Below are 24,368 nucleotides of genomic sequence, written 5' to 3'. Positions count from 1 at the left end.
TCCATGTTGTTGGGGTCTTTGCGTTCTTCCGCCTCCATATTGCCTAGGTACCTAGTCTCAGCTGACATCATACAATCCACACATTTTGAATGTGGTCTAAACTTAAAACATCTTTGTGGGTTTGCACCCAAAACTTATTTTACACCCTCTTGCTGTTTACAACACAAACCCTGGACTGTGCTGTGCAAATCTGTTCAAGCGGAAGATGTGATACAGCCATTTCTTGACAATAAGCTGGCAGTGCGGTAAGAGAAAATATGCATGTGGGTCCTCTAGCAGGATGCGTCTTTTTGGGGCTCCATTTGCTTGAGTCTAGTGCCCTCTAGTGGTAAATCTGTGAACATTTGAAAACATTGCTGGAAGTAAAGAGATAGCATAGCACCTCTGCTGCCTTTACCTTTCCAGGCTGTTTGTCAATTTCCTACATCTATCAGTGGCAAGGCGATCCATCGCTCGGCAAAAGGAGTCTGGTTTTAGACTGGCTTACACTGCAGTTGGTCTATTGTGAACAGCGCTTTATTTAGCCAAAATTCTCTTCCGATTTCACCATTATTTTAGACGGACGAAGAAAGCAAGTTAACATGTTGTGCCCTTAAATGGATGGCTGTGCCAGAGCTGTGGTACACTTTAGGTCAACTTGAGACAGCCAGGGTCTTACCATGGTAAACGCAAACAGCGCTACCAGAAAGGTCTGGCTTGGTTCGGAGCAGCTGGATAAGCTGTAGAAACTACGGTACCCTGACTGGGCGCCATTTTATGCTCACTAACTTTCTTACAGACAAAACTGGCTGAAAAATGATGCAGCAATCTGCTTACAATTTCCTGGGATTCATCATCTTGCTTCCTGTTTTGGGCAAAGGATTAACCTAGAAATGAGGGCTGCTGACTACATTTTTTTGTGCAGAGATGGGTGGAGATGTAAGGTCTCCCAGTTTTACGCACTAAGCCCCAAAGCCTAACTTGCTTGATATTTTTTTTTATAGATGTGGCAATCTAAGCAAGTGTGGAAGGGTGTCTGTTGCCACGTGTTTGTCAAAATCAGCAAACCCCACTAGACCTAGCAGTGATGCTCGAGGGATAGCTTCGACTGCTTTTTCCACTAACCCACCATAGCTTTTTCCCCCATCAGATGACAGTCCCTGAATCGAGAGCACCTAAGTCTTCTGAAATGACAAAGGCCTAAGGCACATGCTCACATCCTTAGAAACCGTGCACTATATTGATCCGTGACTGGAGCCAACTGCTCATTACCCACTACGAACCGTTGCTGAAGAATAATGTAGTCAATTCCCCGCTAGCCGACTATCCTTCAGTATGGTTTATAACTGAACAGGTACCAAATGCAATTTCCACAGAGCACCTTCAATCTGATAAATGAGTCCCACAACCATATTGAGTATATGCTGAAAGTGCTACATAACCATGGAAATGGCGGAGGACGTGTTGTGACACCAACCTTTGTGTAAATCAAGAACCATTGGTTCTTAGACGCTGTTAGGGTTGTCAGTACTTAGTCGTTACAGGTTCATTGCAATGCTGAGCTGCTGCTTCTCTGGAGATTGTTTTTTGCCCATTAGATTTATACTACTGTCTTTCCGAATGGAATTGAATAGCCGGTTGGTGGTTCTACATATTGCATTGGTCTTCATCCTTTCTTCGTCATGTCCACCCGCTGAGTGGCTCTGTTAAATGTTTTGCACATTTTGGAAGAGCAGTCCAAAACTTGTAAGTGCCATTGAAGTGAAAGAAAGCGGACGTCTGGTATTGTTTCCTCCCACTGACTATCCTATTAGCCTGTTTAACATGTTGACCTTGTCATTAAGGACTTGATGTAAAGACTATATGACATTGATCTATCCGATTACTCCCTGGATCACTACCGTCTTAAGCGACTTCCCCTAAACGGCACATAATCCCTGTTGTTTTGCACATCATAGGGAGTATCTTTTCAAAGTTTTGCTGACTTTTACGTGAAAGACTGAGCTCTGTGTACCTTCATACTTTTGGAAGCTACCAACCTGGTCCTGTTGCATAGTCTGGGAACTCTACAAAAATATTATCTGCAAGCAGCCTATAGGTAGTGTTGCCCTCTGCCCTATACTGCATATTGTGCCAGACAACAAACTCAATCTCCAGCCTAACCAGAAGTCATGGGTGCCCGCTTCATCGGGCAGTCTTTTAAAATTGTGCTTTTCCTCAATTGAAAACAAACAAACCCATATCTAAAATGATCATACACCCGTGACCTAGCAAAAGAATGGCTGATGGTTTGCATATATTATTTCCACCTCACACTTAAGGCATGAGGTACTTTTTCCTGAGGTCATTACCAACCTCGCAGTTAAATATTACACTCCATTTTTTTTAAAGAAATGAAACCACAGCAAACACTGTTGGCTTCATCAAGACTATATACCGGGTCCAGAGTTAGCTGAAGCTAACGTCCATATTTTCATTTTAATATTCAGGGTACCACTGAAATGATTCAGGCACTTTCTGTTGACTATGACATACATTTGTGTGTTTTTTTTAAAAAAATCTGTAAACCCTTTTTTAAACCATATTTGATTTTCTCCTTTATTATGAACCTTCTCCATTGTTCAGTGACTCTACATTTTATTCAGCACTCTTTCCTCATTTAGATTCATTTTCTTTACCATTCCTGATTTGTTTTTATTCATTTAAGTATCCTTCTGAACCATTATTCTTTTTTTAATAATACATTCATTAACCTGCCTTCCAAGACCAACTATTTTCTTGCCTTTGATTTATTCTCATGCTAAGCATTTTTCCTGACCACCGACTCCTTACCGAATGAAACTTCTATTTTGTTTTGCAGCATAGACGTCTGTTAGATTCACATACTGTGCATATTCCGCCATCTAGTGGTTGGAGTCGGAAAGTACTTTGTTTTCTTTCTTTAAGGTCGAGCTAGACAGCGCAGCTGTGTCTTCGAGACCTGCTGTAATTAGTCTGTGGGCATCGAGTACATCCCCTTTCTTGATATTGCTTTTCATTTGTCTGTGTCCTTTAAAAATCAGTGCTTGCTAGTGGCCAGTCCTGCCTCTTTGTCCCGCCTTTCTCTCTTCCGTTTCTCCCACCGAGCAGGGACTTGGTACTGTCTCATTCCGACATGGCTCTTTATATGTTCCCTGGGGGACTATTTGTTTATTAGTTTGCTGCTCTGTTACTGTTTCTGTGTTTAGCTTCATAGCCCTAGCTGCCTACATTCAAATATACCATTCTTCCTCCCAACTCCACTTAATGCCACAGTTGTGTTACTGCTGCCTTTTTTACTGCTGCCTCCCCCACCTTGGCTCCTGCTGCGTTGTTCGTTTTAGTAATTGTGGACATTCAGCTCTGCGCCTGTTTCACGAACACTGTGCTGGTTTCCCTTTCATTCTTGTGTATTTTCTCTGCTCTGCTCCTGTTACAATGCTGGATGTGTGTTCAGCTTCTGCTGTATTTTATTGCATCTTGCGTTTCCCTTTATTTAAGAGACACGGGATGCTCAGACTGCAGTTTCTGTAAACCGGGCTATAAATCTTGTGGAACTTGGGCCCCTCTTAGTTTTAGCACTTCATCCCCGGTTTCGCTGGTCTTCACACCACCTCCCGTGGCCCTCCCTCAGTCCCTCTTTTCTGTTGCTCCAGAGCACTAATGATCCCACCATGTGCCACTACATACTGCCCCTTGTTGACTCTGATACTATACAGACCCTTTCAAAACACGGAGGAATATATATGGTATAACTACAATCACAGAGAATTAGTTCCCTTTTTAGTTACATCACGCTCATGTATGTCATCACATGGACATTTTATACAAACGTGGGTTTGCTGCCTTTAATGGCGTATTAACGGAGGACAATTTGAAAGTACCGGGTGTAGACGGAAGTGGGTAAGGACTATTCTTTGTAGCTAACACAGCTTTTATTTTCACCTCATTTAATTTTCATCATGTTCTTTGAAACCAGTCATATGGTCATGCGTGATGCTCATTGAACGTGAACTAACCGGTAATTTCCATGGCGCTGCGACAATAGAAAACCGCATCAGGAAATCACTATTGGCTGTAGACGGGTGATGGGTTTCACCTCTTCCAATTCATACACTATTCACACAATGTGGCTCTGACAAATCGTGTCCTTTTTCTGTTTTAGAAACTACTGGAATCTTTGAGCTTTGAATGTTTCATTTTTTAATTGTTATTTTTACATTGCATCTTCGTAGGTAAAAATAACATTTAAAATAATGAAGCCTTCAAAGGAGCATGATTTGTCTGAGTCACAATCTTTACGGAATCACCGCTCTAAACTCGTCTATCGCTGTGTTTTTTAGGTTTTATTTGGCATGCTTTAATGACAGATGTTCGGCAGTGAGAACATTTGGGTAAATTATATTTGGGGTTGCATTTGTGAAAACTTGCTCCTAATTCATGCTGAAATGCACTGGCGAGCATGTGCTCTTTAAAGGGACAGAGTGCAGATGACTGTTTATGAAAAGGCGGTCTTATCTGTCTGAAGACTGGTTTTGTCCCTTGCCTTTTGCGCCTCCACTGCTGCCCGTGTCCCACCACTGTGAGCCCTAAGGTTGGCAGCAGGATGGACAGGAGCAGCGTGGGCACCATCTCCAGCACTGCAGACCAGCTGATCTGCCCCAAATCTGGGTAAGCGGAGCAGATGGAGGTGAGCAAGGCTTGGGCAGCCAAAAACAACAAACTTCCCCTCCAGACAGCCCTCATTGCGGTGTTGTTTCCCCACCCCTCCAATCCCCATATGTTTTAAATCGCAGCTAACCTGCTGGGACGGTTTTCTTTTCTCTCTGCCTGCCTATGCACAGCCTCTGTTATTACCTTTCGTTCCTCAGTATGTACCCCTCACTGCTTTTCTCTAATACATGTTCTTTTCGGTGCGTGTCCATCGTGCAGCTTCTATAATACAGTGCTTGAACCCGGACCCCTGCTTTGTCCACTGTGTGCTTAAATGCTTGAAGTTTTCCCCGGTTCCTAAATTTCTGTGCTGCTACTTATATCAATAACTTTACTGTGCTGGACTTCTCTAATTGCTTGTACTACTCTGGGATGCACACACTGCCGGTGATGCTGTGCTTACTGGCTCTTGTCTTGCTGCCTTTCGTGCGCAGTGTTTATTAGGAGTTCCTTTTTTTGGCATACCCATGCCTTTTTATCTCCGAATTCACATACCACAGTTATTGTATTTATATGTTCGAGGCATATGAGCTGCAGATTACACACTTTTGCATAGATCGCCATCTGGTGTTGGGCCCGGATGTTTGCAGTTTGTTTTTCCTCTTGGAAAGTCTTTGGAAGTCACGAGGTCGGTGACTCCTCCTTTGGATCGTATTGCGCATGGGCTTCGGCTCCATCCTCAGATTGTTTTTTTCTGCCATCGGGCTCGGATGTAATCTTCGCGCTCCGGTTCCGAACATTTCCAGTTCGACGATCGAAGCGGAATCCTCACTCACATCGCGGTATTGTTTCGATCGCGATCTCCTCAATCACCTTCTCATCGACAAATCTTCGGTTCCAGTCGTCGACGGCGGCCTTCGGGCCTACCCAAGCTCCGGTCCCGGCTGATGGAAAGAACTCCATTCAAGAAGTGCCCTCGATGTGGGTCCAAATTCCCCCACACCGATCTTCATGAGGTGTGCAACCTCTGCCTCTCCCCTGAACATGAGGCTCGAGACTGTCCGGCCTGCAAGTGTTTCAGATCGAAAAAGACTATTCGGGACCGAAGAGCCAGACGAAACATGGCACACTCCTCGACCTCCGTTCCAGTCGACATCTTCGGAGACTACGTCGAAGATCCGGGACAGCAGCGCACCGAAGAGGACCTAGTCAGTGCTTCCGAAGCCGACGACTCAGATGTAGAGGACATCACCCCGGCGCAGAGGGTCGTGAGTAATATGCCCCCCACACCCGCGCCGACACCCAAAAAGGCTTCGGTCACGCCTTCGCCTCCGGGCCTAGGCAAGACAAGAGACACTGCTTCACACACCCCACCTTCGGGCCCAGCGAAGAAGCCAAATAAGCCTTCCGGTGGCTCGGGCCCGACCCAGCCTTCCAGCGATGCAGAGAAACACACTTCGGCACCGAAAAAGAAACCGGCCTCTACCTCGACACCGAGCTCCGCACCGAAGTCTTCGGTGTCGAAACCCAGCGCTTCCGTACCGACGCCATCTTCGGTACCGACCAAACCCCATTAGGCCCTCGGCACCGACACTTCCACGCCGAAGCCCACCTCGGCACCGACCAAGAAATCGGAGGTTCCCACGCCCAGTGCTAAGCACAGCACAGACAAGCCTAAAAAGTCATCGGCCCCGAAGACTTCGGCACCGACGGAACAAACATTGTCACAGGAACTGTTTACACCGGATCCCTTACAAAAAACTCTTACCAAGGATCCAAAAACTGGACATTTGGCACTCTCTTCCAAAAAGAGACATTTGGACAAACCGGCTCCAAAGAGGAAGGACTCTGCTACCTCCCCTTTCCGAATACCTTCCCCACCTCCTCCACCCTCTCCACCTCCGCCTTCTCCACCCCCACCTCATCGCTCTCCGACCCCGTCTCCAGACTATGATGATCAGGGGGACCCATATCACGATCCAGGGGATGTGCCCCAAGACCCCACCACTACAGGATCCCCAGACCCATGGGAAAACTACAATAACCCAGATATTCCAGACGTCCCACAAGATGACCTTTACCCTTCCAGGCCATCTCCACCAGAAGACTCATTAGGTTTCCACCACCTACTTCAGAGGGCGGCACATTATCACTGGGTAGAGTTACACACTGACCCAGTGGAGGAGGATTTCCTCCTCGACACATTTGATACAGCACATAGGTCCACCTCCATACTACCTATGCTCAAGGGGGTGGTAAAACATGCGCCAGTGGTTTTTAAGGACCCAGTCCGGGCCAGGGTCATTAACCCACGCATAGAGAAAAAGTACAAAGCTGCCCCCACATATCCTGCCTATATCAAAGGGCCAGCGCCACTAGATTCCCTAGTGGTTTCCACTGCACGAAAGAGGTCAAATTCCCAGGCGTCAGGCGAAGCACCACCACCTGACAAAGAGTCAAAGCTACTGGACGCGTCAGGAAAGCGCACTGCGTCTCAGGCAGCCAATATATGGCGTATCGCCAACACCCAAGCGCTAGTGGCCAGATACAATAGGGCACATTATGATGAATTAGAAACCATAATGCACCACCTCCCGGAAAGATACAAAAATAGGGCCAATGAATTAATTCAAGAGGGTAAGACAATAACTAACACCTCCATACGCTGTGCCTTAGATGCAGCAGACACAGCCTCCAGGGCCATTAATACTAGCGTCCTCCTCCGTTGCCATGCTTGGCTGAGAATATCAGGTTTCAAACCAGAGGTACAGGCCTCCATCCTAAATCATTCCTTTGATCAAGAACACCTATTCGGCCCAAAGGTAGATGAGCCCTCGAAAAAATGAAGGACACTGATACGGCGAAATCTATGGGAGCCCTGCAGTCACACCCTCCTAGACGCTCCTTTCGCCGCTCTTCCTTTTGGAGTACATCTAGAGGCTACTCCTCGGATAGCGCGTCCACTTCCTACAAATCCCCCACTCAGTCCACCTTCACAAGGGGTTATCAAAGAGGCGGCTATAGGGGCAATAACAATAAAGGCAGAGGCAAAACAAATACCGCCCGCTCTGCCACACCGCCTACCCAATGACTTCCCCCGCCCCCCCCCCCCAGACCATCCCACTCCGGTCGGGGGCAGACAACAACATTTCCTTCAGGTCTGGGAGACCATCACCTCAGACAAATGGGTGACCCAAATTATTCGGTCAGGATACTGACTAGAATTAACATCTACCCCCCCCCCCCCCAAACATTCCACCCAGGCAACGCCCAATGTCACAAGAACATTCCACATTACTAAAACAGGAGGTAATCTCCCTCCTACAAAAACAGGCAATAGGACAAGTTCCCGCCAATCAGCAAAATTTAGGGGTCTACTCCCTATATTTTCTAATGCCAAAAAGGGACGAGACTCTATGACCTATTCTAGATCTCCGGCCCCTAAACACATACCTACATTCAGACCATTTTCACATGGTAACGCTTCAGCAGGTGCTTCCGCTCCTCGCCCAGAACGACTTCCTCACCACACTGGACTTGAAAGACGCATACTTTCACATTCCGGTACACCATGCTCACAGAAAGTACCTCAGATTTGTAGTGGACGGGCAACACTACCAGTTCAAAGTGCTCCCATTCGGAGTCACAACAGCACCAAGGGTATTAACCAAGTGCCTAGCGGTAGTGGCGGCACATCTCAGAAGACCGCACATTCACGTCTTCCCTTATTTGGACGACTGGCTGATAAAAGCCACGTCCTACAACCAATGTGTACACCACACCGCCACTACAATCCAACTACTTCACCAACTAGGCTTCACGGTGAACCACCAAAAGTCCCAGCTAACACCATCCCACATAAAGCAATGCCTCGGCGCCACAATAGACACCTCAAAAGCCATAGCCTACCCCAATCCGGCCAGGATTGCAAGCATTCAGGCTTTGCGTCAAAGATTCATACTTCAACACTCCCTCCCAGCAAGAGTGTTTATGCAACTGATAGGGATGATGGCCTCTTGCATTTTCATAGTGCCCCACGCAAGACTCCAGATGCGTCCACTCCAAGAGTGCTTAGCGCGCCAATGGAACCAGGCCCAGGGGCAACTGACAGATCTGGTGTTGGTAGACGGTCGCACCCGTCGCTCTCTGCAGTGGTGGAACACCACAAACCTTTCCAAAGGTCGACCGTTCCTGGACCCGGTCCCACAAATAATACTAACAGACGCATCGCTCTCCGGCTGGGGAGCTCATCTATTACACTTCACAGTGCAGGGCACATGGACGCCGCAACAAAAGTTACTCCATATCAACCATCTGGAGTTACTAGCAATCTCTCTAGCCCTAAAATCCTTTCGGAGACAGATTTTAGGCACAGCAGTCCTCATTCGCACATGACGGCCATGTATTACATTCAAAAACAAGGCGGCACACACTCTCCACAGCTCTCAACTAGCACAGAGCATATGGAGATGGGCAATTCCACACAAAATTTTTCTCCTAGCCCAACATGTCACAGGAGTCCAAAACACCATGGCAGATCTGCTCAGCAGACAGACGCAGCAGATCCACGAGTGAGAACTTCACCCGCAGGTTCTTCACCCGTTCTTTCAAATGTGGGGGCATCCGCAGATAGACCTCTTCACCACCCACAAAAACAAAAAATGCCCAAACTTCGCCGCCAGATATCCACACCCATTGTCCAAAGGCAATGCGATCTGGATGAACTGGTCAGACAAATTTGCGTACGCTTTTCCACCTCTCCCACTAATTCCATTAGTGGTGCGAAAGCTACAACAGCATTCCCTCACACTGATCCTAGTAGCTCCATAGCTCCAACATGGGCCAGACAACCGTGGTACACCACGCTGCTGGAACTCTCGGTAGTACCACACCAAAAGCTACACCTCTCACCATGCCTCCTAACCCAGAACCATGGAGAGATCAGGCACCCGGACCCAGCTCAGCTCAACCTTGCGATCTGGCTCCTGAAATCCTAGAATTCGGATACCTAAACCTTCCCCCTGACTGTATGAACGTCATCAGAGAAGCTAGACGCCCTACCACTAGAGCCTGCTACGCAGCCAAGTGGAAAAGATTTGTTGTTTATTGCCATAACAACACAATCAATCCTCTAGACGTGTCTATACAACACATCATATGCTACTTACTCAATCTACAAAGGTGTAACCTAGCATATACCTCCATTTGGCTACACCTCGCAGCAATTGCAGCTTACCTACAAAACAGGCAGCACCTATCACTTTTCAGAGTACCTGCCATTAAAGCCTCCATGGAAGACCTAAAACGAATAACTCCCCCCAGAGTACCACCCTCACCTTAAATATCGTTCTCACAAGGCCAATGGGGCCGCCCTTCGAACCTTTGCATAAATGCGAATTGCAATTTCTCACATGGAAAACAGCTTTTCTTGTAGGCATCACTTCCCTTAGAAGGGTCAGTGAGATACAAGCACTTACCATACAAGAACCTTTTCTTCAAATGCACCAGAACAAGGTTGTTCTCCGTACCAACCCAAAATTCCTACCTAAAGTCATTTCCCCTTTTCACCTAAACCAATCTGTAGAATTACCGGTATTTTTCTCGCAACCTCAAACTGTTGCAGAAAGGGCTCTACACACGCTAGATGTCAAACGAGCCTTACTTTACTATATCCAAAGAACACAACCTTTCAGAAAGACCAAACAACTGTTTGTCTCTTTCTCTCCACCACACAAGGGCAACCCCATCTCAAAATCAGGGATAGCTAGGTGGATTGTAAAATGCATCCAGATTTGCTACCACAAAGCAAAACGAACGCTATCCGTTCCCCCTAAAGCCCATTCTACACGAAAGATAGGGGCTTCTATGGCTTTTCTAGGGAACATCCCATTAGATGATATCTGCAAAGCAGCTACATGGTCAACACCGCACACTTTCACTAAACACTACTGTGTAGATGTGCAAACCAAGCAACAAGCTAGTGTGGGCCAGGCTGTACTAAAAACACTATTTCAAACCACTGCAACAGATACCGGTGGTCGCCGCTAAGGTTGGGAACTGCTATATAGTCTATGCAAAAGTGTGTATCTCGAACGGAATATGCTACTTACCAGTATGCATCTGTTCTTGGCATGTAGAGCTGCAGATCTTCACACGCCCACCCGCCTCCCCGGCTACCTGTTCCAGTCTATCTTATTTAGATGCAACACACATGAGTTTCTTCACTGTTATTACTACGCTCCATCTTTCCCTGTTGGCGAAAAACAACCTGAGGATGGAGCCGAAGCCCATGCGCAATACAATCCAAAGGAGAAGTCACCGACCTCGTGACTTCCAAAGACTTTCCAAGAGGAAAAACAAACTGAAAACATCCAGGCCCAACACCAGATGGCGATCTATGCACAAGTGTGTAGATCTGCAGCTCTACATGCCAAGAACAGATGCATACTGGTAAGTAGCATATTCCTTATATAACGCGTACTACCCCTGAAAATGTTATTCAACAAAAGGATTAAAACAAAGGAATGTATTGTAAAAACACAACCGCGATCCTGGGCAAATCACTTAACTTAAACTCCTCATGCTTGGTATTCTGATAAAGCGCTCTTATGCCCTCGGTTTAACAGCTTCAGTAAGTTTGCCCTAAGTGCCAGCTTAGCAGCGCTTGCCTTCTGTAATTGCATTTGCATCACATGTCCACACACTTCCAGGTCTCCCATATAAATAAATCCTTCCCCTCCAATTCGCCACTGTTTCTGCATTCCTATTTTACGACATGTACCTAAATGGCTCCCAGCCATTCAGGAGGCACTAGTCTGAAATAAGAATGTCTCTGCCCAATGCCACCTGTCTTCAAAAGCCACCAGCCTGACATGTGAGTGACTTTACAGAAGACCTTGGGGCTCCTGAGTTGAGACGGACTCTGCCCCAGCCCCACAGCTCTTTCAGAGGCCCACTTCTAGTATGGAACTGTCAATTCTGTTTACCTGCCAGTTCGGACCTGATTTTATTGGCACTAATTTAGCTCTGCATGTTAAATGCTCCGAATGCAAATACCTATCTAAAGGGTCCCCTTCTGATCCAGCGGACTCCGACCTACCTATATGCAAGTTATTATGTATTGAAAGTGGTTTAAGAAGTTGTATGTTACCACTGACCATGTAATTGTGCCTTACACACACTCCCATCCCCTGCCCCAACCACCTGCCTATCAAGTGTGCGCGGGAGAAGCAAATGCATTTAAAATCAATTTGACAAACCTAAATTTCCTGGAGTGTTCATTTCCTGCGCTTCCCTAACTTCCTCTGCGGATTATTTTTTAACCCCAAAATATTGTTTCGACAGTGCCAATCCCAGTAAGATAACGGAGTGGTTGTGTGCTTGCTAAAGAAATCTGTGTGCCAACTGTACATCACTAATTCCAGTCCCAGTATATGAGCTTTTGGGGTCCATTCAGTGTGTCACCCGTATGGGACAGATTCCAAACCTAGCAAGAGAGGCCACACGGTTGATATACTTTCAGAGCGTTTTTCTGATTATCCTGCAGGACACACGATTGAATAATATGAGATAGCTCATGAGGTTTGTGTTCCTGTTGCAGAGACCTTCTCTCCTGCAGGCCCAAGGTCCCTTTGCAGTAAGATGTCTCAACAGTTCTATAAACCTGCTGCAAATATCTGTCTATAGCCAAAAATCTCACACCAACTAGATACCCTGGTAAGTTAGTGTGCCTGCTGCAGATGTGCTGTTTGCCTGCAGGTTATGGGTTACAAATTAAGAAATATAACCCAGGAGGTTCATGCAAGTGCTCCAGAAATCTAGGTGTAACTCACACATCTGTTTCAAGCATGCGTAAGATAGCCATGTGGCTAAGATGCCTGCTGCGAAGATCTTTCTAACATCCAAGTCACAGACTTCAGTGCTATTCACATAGCTTAATGTGTTCATGCACCTGCTGCGCAAAAAAAAATATATCCTATGGGCAACAAACACAGTTACTGGAATTATGCAACCGTGTTAACTAAACTATGCGGAAAAGAAATATACATTATGTGGCATAAGTGGTTTCAGGCCATATAGGCAACTCATTTTGAGGTATTTTCTGCATCCATTTTGACATTATACAACCCTGATACAAGAGGAATCTCAGTGTTACTGGAACACAAAGGATTCTTATGGAAAACTTTACACAAATTGACAAATTCACTTCACAAAGTTAATCACCAATCATTCGCACCTATTACAGACTACTCTCTACAACCCTACTGATCACATTTAAAAAAAATCACAGTGAGATAGCCCAGTGAGTTAATATATCTGCAGCAGAGAGTTGTGTAACCTGCATGTCACATGTTAATCCCATTGAGCTAGCTTAGTGGGTCTTGTACATACTGCACACCTTTGCATGCAACCTGCGTGTCACCAGCTCCAATACCAGAAAGACAGCTGAGCGAGGCAGTGCACCAACAACAGACGTACATACATGCATGCTTTCAAATAACAAGATTGGAAAGCATCACAAGGTTGAACAAGACTTCCATTTTCTCACCCACTGCAGCCCCTATACTCTACTTAGTTTCCAGTACTTTCCCATTCTAAGCTCTGCCCAAACTCCAGAGGGAAAGACCACCACATTCATTCCCTCATTAATATTATCTCTTTCCACCTCACTTATGTGTTTGACTTTAGGTCTTCAAGCACAGTTTTTTTCAAGGTTGCCGTCCCTCAATACCACACTCTCCTCCTCTTCTTGGGGTGTCTTCTGCATACACAGGCGCCTCTTTATGCATCTGTTGCCTGCTCTCCCCTTCTTCCCCTCTTTCTCACATGCTCTTTCTGCTACTTTGTTTGGAATTCATTCACCACTTTGTGCACAAAATACCTATTACTTTATTTCTTCCTGTTTATATATTCTGTGCAGCTCTCACCCATAATTATCCACCATGCCACATAAATTCCACCTCACAAATCCACTCCACCCCACACAATACCACAACTAACAATTCCAATGCAAACCACATAATTCCACATTCCAAAATCTACTCTACTCCATCTCCAAACCAAAACAAATGGGTGAAAGACATTGTCATTTACAACACCAATAGCTCTAACTCTTGCAATTGTGAGACCTGTTGGCATTGCCAATGCTTGTTTTTTCAGGTTGGGAGGGTGTGAAACCTGATCCCCCTGGTCAGGCTACAACCCTTTTTGTGTGTGTGCAAGCTCTCAGATTATTTTTTCCACCATGGAGATCGGAGGTGCAATGAAGAGGTCTGAAAAACTACAGCACCAGACACAGCAAAGAGAGAAAGCCCACCAGAAACTCCGAGAGAGGTGGTACCAAGGAAGGTTGCATGAGTGGGAAATCTTTGAGCAAATCAGTTTGTTTACTGCTGCTCACTTTCTTCCTCATGCACCAGGGCAAGTACATTGCTCTTTTCGCCTCCATCAATGAGAACCTCCTAAATAAATTACAGGTTCTTCAGAATACAGTAGCCAGAATGGCCCTCGATCTACCCGCCCGCACCTCCTCTGCCCCCTGTCTGAAGACGCTTCACTGGCTCCCCATTAAAAAACGTATTAAGTTTAAAATGTGCTGCCTAGTCCATAAAACCCTGAACGGCAACGGTCCTGCCTACCTAGCAAAAAAACTGACGAACTACCGCCCTGCTAGAACACTTAGATCGTCCAGTCTTCACCTCCTAGCGGTCCCCAAAGTACGAACCGTCAGAAATGGAGATAGATCCTTCTCCAAAATTGCCCCAGAAAGCTGGAATACTCTACCTTTGCACATAAAACTTGAACCCAGCCATCAGATATTCCGCAAACTTTTAAAGACATGGCTATTTTAACTCTGCTTGTCTCCTACCTTACCATCTGAACATCTGTCGGCGCTATGAGACCTTTGGGTGATATGCGCGCCTTACAAAAACCAATACATAGACATAGACATTGTTCGCTGGCAGAACATAGTCTCCAGGTATTTGGGGGGAAGTTTCTACAGGGAGCTGATGCTTCATCCAGAAACAAGGTAAGAAGTTGCTCTTTAATATATGATATAGGAGCAAGAGCACGGGTGAATTGCTCCACGTACTACTTTAACATTTTAAATAACGCAGCACAACCGTTGTCTTTGTTTTACCAAGTTGAAAAAGAGAAGCACGTCTACCAGGCTGCACTTAGAGCAAGTGTGTCAATGTGCGGTTTACACACTTTGTATACTGTTTAAAATATTGAAACATACTTTCATAGTTTTAGTATTATGTTGGCAACGCACATAAGGTGCCACTTCCATATACCACAGGGTTTCTGGAAAACAAAATATTCCCGTCTTTCTCTTGGTTCCTAACATAGCTAAGGACTCGGCGCGCTATGTTTACAAAGGTTACCAAAAAGTAGGTTATTTTTTACTTAAAAGGAGGTTCTAGGGATCTCTTAAACAATATGCAGACCAACTGGAGGTTCTACTTCCCTAATATTTAGCATAGCAACAGAAAATACATTCACTAAGCCGTCAGATAACGTTATGGCTGGCTGCAAAACAAAGCCCCCTTTCCTTCCCAGGCATTAAATAGCTGGGCACAACAATTCTAATGCGGCACCAAATGCAGATCACATCTACAAAGTTTCTGCAAAGCGGCAGGAAGGTCATAAACCCCCTCCCCCGGCCCCACTCCCTTCCAGAACAGACACAAGAGACTGTAAGAATCATAAGATGACCTACAGATCAAACACAAAGACCCTATAAATCTGGTGCTTATCTCCAACAAGCTCATTCCGTAGCTGCCCTCAAGCAGACACAGGAAGGCAGATTTATGGTTCAAGCAACATAAAAAAGAACAAAACTTTGCTCTGCAGAATACAGGAAAAGAAAATGAGCTGATCTTCTCTAAGCACACAAGTTGTTTCGTTGGCAATTCCCAAGGCTATGCTATATAACATGCCTAAAAAGCGAACTAACCAGGATAAAAATGTAAACAAGTAAAAATTAATACAGCCGCCCCATGAAATAATTTAATGCAGGGGCATTTACCTTTTAAAGAGCAACAGTGCATGTGCCTAAAAGACGCACTAACATGTGCAAGTGCAGCAGTTGGCACAGTCACTGGGTAGTATAATCGCCTGACAACATTTCGCAAATGCAATAAATAAACAGGAGTTTCATAAAACTAATAATACATGCACACAGACGACTAGTTAAAAGAGCCATAGCAAATTTATAAACAAATTATGCTAAAAGCTATCTTTTGCTGCATACCATTTGCAACATGCAATAGCATTACAGACCATCAGACTACAAGTACTAATACACGCACAAGTGTAGCGTTACCTACTGAGCCACTACTAACTATAAAGTTGCAATGGTAGGTTACTTTTGCAGATTAATCTTCCCATACCAAAATAACACATCACCCAGATACACTATGTCAAAGACTAATGCAGTTTATCTCGCACCCATAAAGACATGGATTAGGCTTATCTGTACCAAGTGCGTAGGGCCATGTGCATATCCCTTTCAAGATTACCCCTCAATAGGCAGGATAATACGACGTATGGGTTTATATCTATTCTACACCCAACAAGCAATTATATGGCTATTACAGGTCAAATATTGTGATATATCCTCAAATACAAACGCATAAGAAAGAAAAATGTCATAGTTATACATATTTAAATACATATATATGCATTACCTACTGGCAGTCGCCAGTAGGTAGTTATAGTTAGGACCTATTTTCCATAGGAAATCCGCAACATTCTATTTGGAATAACGTTGGCGCTATTGACGAATCTTCGCGAAATTTTCCAAACTTTTGGCCAGCTCCAGTCCGCTCCTATCCTGAAAATTTCACGGTGATTCGTCAAGCGGGGGCCAAGAAAAAAGGGGGGTCCCAAAACACATTTTACCCATGCATTTTCCCATAGGACCTGTTGACGCAGCTACAGCCCGAACTGCTGAACGGAATGACACCAAATTTGGCAAAGAGGTAGTCCTCAGTTCAGACTCGTGCCTTTTGCTTAAATGGTGTAAATCCGTTCAGTGGTTCCTGAGAAAATTAGAGTTAAAAAGATAGATATATCTGGGCGGAGCCTAACCACACATCTCATTGTGAGATCTGATTGGCTGTCAGTACTTCATCCAAGAAGTGTTGGCAGCCATCTTGGGACCAATATACATGATAGCACCTCATTAAAAAGCATTGCAGTTAATAGAAGGTTTTAAGACTTTAGTTACATTATAAATCATTTGTTGATAGTACCATACTCATTTACCATGTGAAAAAGCCTTCTGCTGTGATATCATGAATCAGGTTTGAGAGAAAACAATTTTCTCATGCTTTTCCCACAGAGGTTTGGAAGGTGATCTATAAGCTAAACTGAGAGCATATTTTCTGTAAATTCACATTATCTTTCTCAGTTATGTGATAATGAAGTCTGACATTCTCAGTAAAACATGTACATCCAACAAGGGCAGAGACTGTCAGTTGATTCCTTTGTGTTCTACTGCAGCTTCCCAGAGTGTTCTAAAGAACAACTAGAGCGCTTACTGTCTTACTTATGACAAAAGTATGGCACACCTGAAGCTATCTTGATTGGAATAAACTGGTAACACTTAAAACATTTAATTTAAAAAGGAACACAATGAGAGGGTTCATTTTGCCATAGAAATTATGATTAGTGCTGAAGAAAGAAAATTAGGACACATTTTGAGTGACTCCTCAAATCCTCTTCTATTTCATTAAAAAATTCTGATATGCAGACTGAAACATGCACTTTTAATACCAGCAGCAGACTTCCGTGGTGAGCAGTAGCTTTACTACAGTGATCTAATGAGCAACTAGAGTGCTAACATTCAGAATTTATGGCAAATGTGTGACATATCTGAATACCTTCTTGATGGAATCAAAGTAAAAAACTGAAAGCATTTCCTACTGAGGAGACTGCAGTAAATGAGGAAATTAGGAAACTTCATAACAAATAAATCTCCCAAGATGGCCACCAGAGACAAAAGAGCCCAAATGCAGCACAAATATCCCCCCAGATGTAGCCCACATGTAGCCCAATGACAGAAGTGTGCAAAACACTTATTTTTTGTGTATTTGCAGTTTTATATAGTGCAGACTTGTCAGGTATTGGAGTGCTTTACATGAGCATTGGTTACATCACACAAGATCAAATTAATTTTGGTTGTAGACATGGGGAGATTAAGTGATTGGACCAGAATCACAGAATGTTGAGCTGAAGCAGAAACTCCATCCTGGTTCCCCAGTTGCAAAGTCTGCAGCTCTGGAAGTAACACCACATCCTCTCCCCCCCTAGGTGCAACATTTAATCAAGTGGTCAACTGGATAAAAAAACAAAGATTACAAATAATTTAGAAGTTCTTTGTCGCTATTTGAAAACTCTGAAAATATGTCCTCATTTTAGTTTTTTAGAGCACGAACAATAATTTTGATTCAAATAAGACCCTCTCATATATGTCATTTCTAAAGGAAATGCTCTAGGTATTACAGTTTTGATTACATCATGATGACGTCAGGCGTTCCACACTTTTGTAATAAATATAGAATGTTAGCAATCTAGTTGTTCATTGGGATACTGTTGAGAGGCAGAGGCCAGGGGCACGGACTCTGAAAATTGAAGGCAGGTAGGAGAGTGCAGAGGCAACAATTTGACCACACAGGGCAGGCAGGAAGGGCAGTGGCAGCACAACAGACTATGGAGGGCAGTGGAAAGGGGGGGGGAAGGGGCAACAAACCAACAATACAGGACTGGCACGAGAGGCTGTGGCAATATAATAGACCATTGTGGGCAGAAGGAAGAGGCAGTGGTAGTACAACCATACATGCCAACAGACCCGTTTCAGCCAGGAAACGTCCAATGTTTTTCAGCTCAAATGGGCTTTATTTGATCTGTCTCCTGTCTACAATCTCCTCTTTTTCAATGTAACTCAAAGGGGATAACCAATACCCCAGTTTTTTTTTCAAAATCTCCCTCTTACCAAGAAGGAGGGTGCAGGGGCATGCACAACAGACCAGGGAGGGCAGAAGGGTGTGGCAGTAAAATGGACCATGGAGGACAGGAGGAAGGGGATAGGGGCATGGCATGTGGACAGGCAGGGTGGAGGTGGCAGGGACAGGTTACAGTCATCTGACAATGCTAGGCAGGTGGGAGGGGAGTGGCAGCTCAACAGAACACTTCAGAGTAGATGGGAGTGGCAGGTCCATGGAACATTGTGGGCAAAAAGGATGGAGCAGGGGCATGCACAAAGACATCGGAGGGCAGGGGGAAGGAGAATAGGGGCAGCAATCTAAGCACAGAGGCTAAGCAGGAGGTCAATGATGGGGCATAGAATTGGGCAATGGAGGGCAGGAGGAGTGGACTGATGCATCATGCTAAATGGATGGCAGTGGCAGCACATCAGACCATGCATGGCAGGAGGGAGGAGGCTAGTCCATGGATTCAGACAACAGAGGATTAGGGAGGAGATGGATGGGGCAGCAAGCTAACTGTTCAGAGAAGGTGGGTATTAGGAACTTTATTGTTTTTAAAATGTGTGTCTGTGCGAACTACTTAAAATATGAACAAGTATGCAGCATAATCTCACTTTTATTGAGGTAGAAGAGGATGTTTGTGACTGTGACTCCGGGCTCACTTGGCAGAAACACCCCCTGACCCTCCACCCCCATCGCAAAATGTAATGCCCGTGAAAAGGGTAGGTGGACGCAGTGTTATATAGAACATAGTCCTGAGAGCACGATTGAAAATGAAAACTAGATATAGTATATGGTATAAACTATGCACCAAAAAGTGTGATATAAGATGAACCGGGTGTGAAATATAATATGCAATACATTGTGCGCAATGACAGATTCATTGGAGAGCGCAAGATAGCACACGCACTAGCGCGTGCTATGCGTTATGCGCCTTGGAGTGTAATATGCACAGGGCAGTGTTGTGTAACCTAACTAGTCTCTAAAGTTGTAATATAAAATATGTGCTGGGTAGTGTAACGTTGCATATGCACTGTGACAAAGATATGGATCCCAGATTGTAATATGTATGGCATAGCGCTGTGCGTTATAACATAGGCATCGAGGAAGGCACGTTAGATGGGGCAATATAACCCGTGCGATGGCAAGTGTGGCATGACATATTCACGGGGTGGTGTTACAGTGCACATGGGCTAGAGAGTATCATAGCATACGCGCTAGCTGATGGAATACAACACAGAGGTGTGTGGCACTCGGCGGGCACTGGTGGGTGTAACACAGCATTGGGCTCAGCCAGGAGCACGCTGTGACTCTCAAGTGAGGTTTGTCTCCTTTCCAGAGAGTAAAATAAAAAGTATTACACATCCGGTGGTGGATGTGTGTTTTATTAACCGTGAGGGGGGTTTCTTGCATAGTTTGGTCGAATCTTTGTCGAATCCCCTTTGAATGGCTTGGTGTGCGTGTGTATTAAATGTGCCCTTCAATAGCTTCCCATGTTTGTATAAATAAACGACAAGGTGTCTACTTGGAGAGTACCCACCAGTGGGGGCGCCGGGATTAGGCACGGTAGGGCGTCAGACACGTCAGAGCTTCAATTGCGGTGTAAATACATTCCATGTGGATTCATTGTATGCATAGTCGCCTTTTAATGAATATACACGCAAATAGTCATGGTGATCGGTACATACGGTTTGTCCAGCATGTCCTAGGTGTTTCTATAAATATATATTTTTAAAAAATAATAAAAAACAAAGGCCATGACCCGGGGGTTGGGGTCCCCGGGGCCGATTAAGGCCTTGGGAGGGCCAAATTAATTTTTTTCAACAAAAAAAATTAGGGTGCAGGCCCTGGGGGGATGGGGTCTCCAGGGTCAATAAATTAGAAAAAGAAGGGGGCCACACAGCCCTCCTTCTTAAAAAAATAAATAAATAAATAAAAGACCGGCATCGCGCCGGAGGCCACGCCCCCTCCTTGCAGCACTCTGCAAACGCACCCCCTGGCCAGTTGTAAGTTGGGGAATTAATTCCCCTTCAATACTGAGGGTCCCTGAGGGCCAGTTAGCCCAACCGTTATCTCCAGTATGCGCCAGGGAGCTGCGTTGCAGACAGGTGTTCTGAGGACACGTCCCTTTTTACACCTCTATGCAACGCAGCTCTGTGGCGCTTACTGGACGTACCTAGTGGGCTAGTTTGTCCCTAGGGACCCTTAGGATTCAAGGGGACTTAATCTCCCAACTTAAAAAACGGCCACAGGGCGTGTTTACACAGTGGTGAAGGGCGGGGACGGGCCTGAGGTGACGTGTACAAACGCGCCCTGTGGCGCGTTTTAAGTTGGGGAAATTATTCCCTTTCAATTCTGAGGGACCCTGGGGGCCAACTAGCTCACCAGGTGCTTCCAGTAAGCGCCACTGCTCTGCATTGCAGAGAGGTGGTGCAGGCCGTGCCCCTTTTTACACCTCTCTGCAATGGCGCTTACTGGACGTACCTAGTGGGCTATTTTGCCCCTAGGGACCCTCGGGATTCAAATGAACTTAATCTCTCAACTAAAAACGCCCACAGGGCGTGTTTACACAGTGGTGAAGGGAGGGGACGGGGCCTGAGTTAACGTGTGCAAACAAGCCCTGTGGTGCGTTTTAAATTGGGGAAATAATTACCCTTCAATCCTGAGGGACCCTGGGAGCCAACTAGCCCACCAGGTGCTTCCAGTAAGCGCCACTGTGCTGCATTGCAGAGAGGTGGTCTAGGCCATGCCTCTTTTTACATCTCTCTGCAACGCAGCTCTGTGGCGCTTACTGGAGGTACCTAGTGGTCTAGTTGGACCCTAGGGACCCTCAGGATTCAAGGGGACTTAATCTCCCAACTTAAAACGGCCACAGGGCGTGTTTACACAGTGGGGAAGGGAGGAGACTGGGCCTGAGGTGACGTGTGCAAACACGCCCTGTGGCGCGTTTTAGGAGGTAGTTTTAATCCCCTGCCCTATTATATACTAGGGGCTTACAGAGGAGGTCATGCTAATTACAGGGGGACCCCAACGCATATTGTTCCCTAGTCTATGTAGGTGTTTTCACTGTATTCTGAGTGTCTTTTAACATAGCACTGGCTCTAGGACTGGTTAGTCAGACTCAGTCACCACCAGTATCCGTCTGAAAAAGTTGAGGGTACAGGATGATTTTGCAACAAGGCTTCTTTCTGCTCTTCTGTTTGTTCTTTCTGCTCTTCTGTTTGTTCTTTCTGCACGCTATCCTTCTTCCTGCACTTTTCTTCGTCTTTGAGGACTTCTGTTGCTTCTTTCTGCATTTCTTTTTTTTCTTTCTGTGCGTTTTTTCTTCTTTCTTCACATGTCCTATCTCTGTAGGCATAGTTGGAAATTAGCATTTAAAAAACCTTTGAAATTCACTGAAAAAAACCATAGGTTTCAGGCACGTTATAGTTAGGAATTAGCATTTAAAAAACCTTAGAAATTCACTGAAAAAAACATAGGTTTTAGGGGCGTTATAGTTAGCTGGACTTTTCACTCGTACAAAACCATTCAAATTCCCCCGTTATAGTTAGTTCAGCTAACTATAACTCGTGCACCCGCAATGCACTGCTGATGACGTCACATATTGCATCACTCATGACATGGTCAGTGACATCACTCATGACCATGTCCTTCAATATTACATACATCATATATAAAAACGAAACCATAGCAAATATGCTACATCTGTCCTATTATACCAGCAGGGGATCTTTTGGGAAAAGGTCACACCAAGCTACCTACATAGCTCATGAACAAACAATTAAATAACAAAATAGTAAAAAAAAAGAATTATACATAAGTTACCATGCTTTTCATACTCTGCTATATACAGCAACGTTTTTAAAACAAACCAGTATAGCTTAAAAAAAAAGAAATAAATAAAAAGAAGTGTGTGTATATATATATGTGTGTGTGTGTGTGTAAATGTGTAAATATATATCAATAAATGACCTTGTAGAAGTCAACAAGTGTCCCTGCACTCTCAGCTCAATAAACAATCAATATCATACTTATTCAACAAACAGACACAAGCACAAGGCAAAAAAGGGGGAAAAAAATTATCTGAGCTTACACACACACAAAGGGGGTAGTAGCCTGACCAGGGGGATCAGGTTTCACAACCTCCCAACAGGAAGAAAATAGAAAACAAAGCACTTTCCTACTCTAACCACTAGATGGCGGAATATGCTCCGATTGTTAATCTAGAAAAGTCTAGGCTGCAAAACTGTTCTTACAGGTAAGAATCTAGTTTGGTTAAGACAGCTAATAATAGTGGTTTTTGGATCATTACTTCCAAAACTCTTGGTTTCCCTGGTTTAATTCTTCTCATTCTTGTTGTACAGTTGGCTAATAAGTACATGTAACTTGACTAGAGCAATGAAGAGACTATGTATTACTTCGAGGGACTGAGTTCTGCTGTTATTACTTTGTCCTTTGCTCAACATATCAGAATATGCTCTTCTGGCTTGGGGTTCCCCGCTCACCTATGTTACTATACATCCAACTTTGGCTATAGCTTGTCCCCCTTTTTCAGGTCTCTCTGGGAAAAACCCACCCTTCATCTTCAGATGAGTTGCCTCCTTTCCCTGGCAAAAAATGCTTCACCAAGCCATTCAGTTACTCTTCTTGATATGCTACTGCTTTCTGAGTAACATACTGAAGTTCCAACATTTTGCATAAGTGGAGGACGAAGTTAATATTTTATATAACCACCACCCTTTAAACAATTGTTACAGTTTAATGCATGCTATTCTCCTATTAGTTGCTTTTGAAGCAATGGTTTAACCAGTTTGACTAGACCGCAACATAGATAGAAACATTATTACACTTAATTATTTTCCTTTAATCCCAGCTCAGTTGTATACTTTCTTCAGGCTATTACACCTCTGAAACCATGCATATTCTGCTTAATTTCTGTGCATTCCGCACAATATTACGACTGTGCCTCTTGGAAATTATTTGTAATGTTAAATTATAAAGTTTTGTGCCAGATTTCAGTTCTCTTTCCGAATGGAAGAAAGCATGCAATGTCATTCTTGAAAATTATGCAGAGTTAATATCTGCTAAGCTGTCGCTAGGTTTTTTCATTTCACCTTTCTCGTGACACCATCCACAGGGGTTAGGATCATTGTTGAGAGACAGCATTCAGACTCAATTTGCCCCTTCCCGGTTGTGTATTGATGTGTATTCATCTGCACCAAAATATAAAGAGATCAGTAGAGTCTTAAACCAAACAGTTCTGTTTTTCCTTCCATGAATGACAGAAATGGATTATGATGTGAGATTCTATGGAAAATGACTATCAAAGCAACAATCTAGTTACTAAAGATGATCCCTTTTTTTTAAAAATAAATGTCAGGATTGTTAACTTTTGAGTTCTTGTCAAACTTAGAGTGGACCAGTGTTTACAACTTCAGCATCAAATGCGTTTTTGGATTAGGAAGTGGGTGTGACGCTTTTATCACAGTTATATCATCCCGTTGCACTGTTAACTATTATGTTTTATCTCTAGGCAAGAAAAACAAGTTGCGAGTGTACTACTTATCATGGTTGAGAAACAAAATTTTGCGCAACGATCCCGAAGTGGAGAAGAAACAGGGTTGGACAACTGTAGGTGACTTAGAAGGCTGTGTGCACTACAAAGTTGGTGAGTAATAACTACATTTACAAAGAGTATACAACAGAAGGATTATGTAACATACC

At 44.5% G+C, this 24,368-nt stretch overlaps 1 protein-coding gene across 12 annotated transcripts in view; it reads left to right on the top strand.

Annotated features, from left to right (window-relative positions):
- The window catches only part of MAP4K4 (mitogen-activated protein kinase kinase kinase kinase 4), a 528,397-nt gene that overhangs the window by 485,144 nt on the left and 18,885 nt on the right, over positions 1-24,368 (top strand). For all 12 annotated transcript variants that reach the window (XM_085622755.1, XM_085622753.1, XM_085622748.1 and 9 more), the window contains one exon: positions 24,178-24,312. In XM_085622755.1, coding sequence (XP_085478881.1) covers positions 24,178-24,312 — 135 coding nt within the window. The remainder of the gene's footprint in view (positions 1-24,177; positions 24,313-24,368) is intronic.

Source organism: Triturus cristatus, chromosome 8, assembly GCF_964204655.1.
Source record: "Triturus cristatus chromosome 8, aTriCri1.1, whole genome shotgun sequence".
Lineage (NCBI taxonomy): Eukaryota > Metazoa > Chordata > Amphibia > Caudata > Salamandridae > Triturus > Triturus cristatus.
Note: the sequence above shows the minus strand (reverse complement) of the source record. Positions and strands in the feature narration are given on the sequence as shown.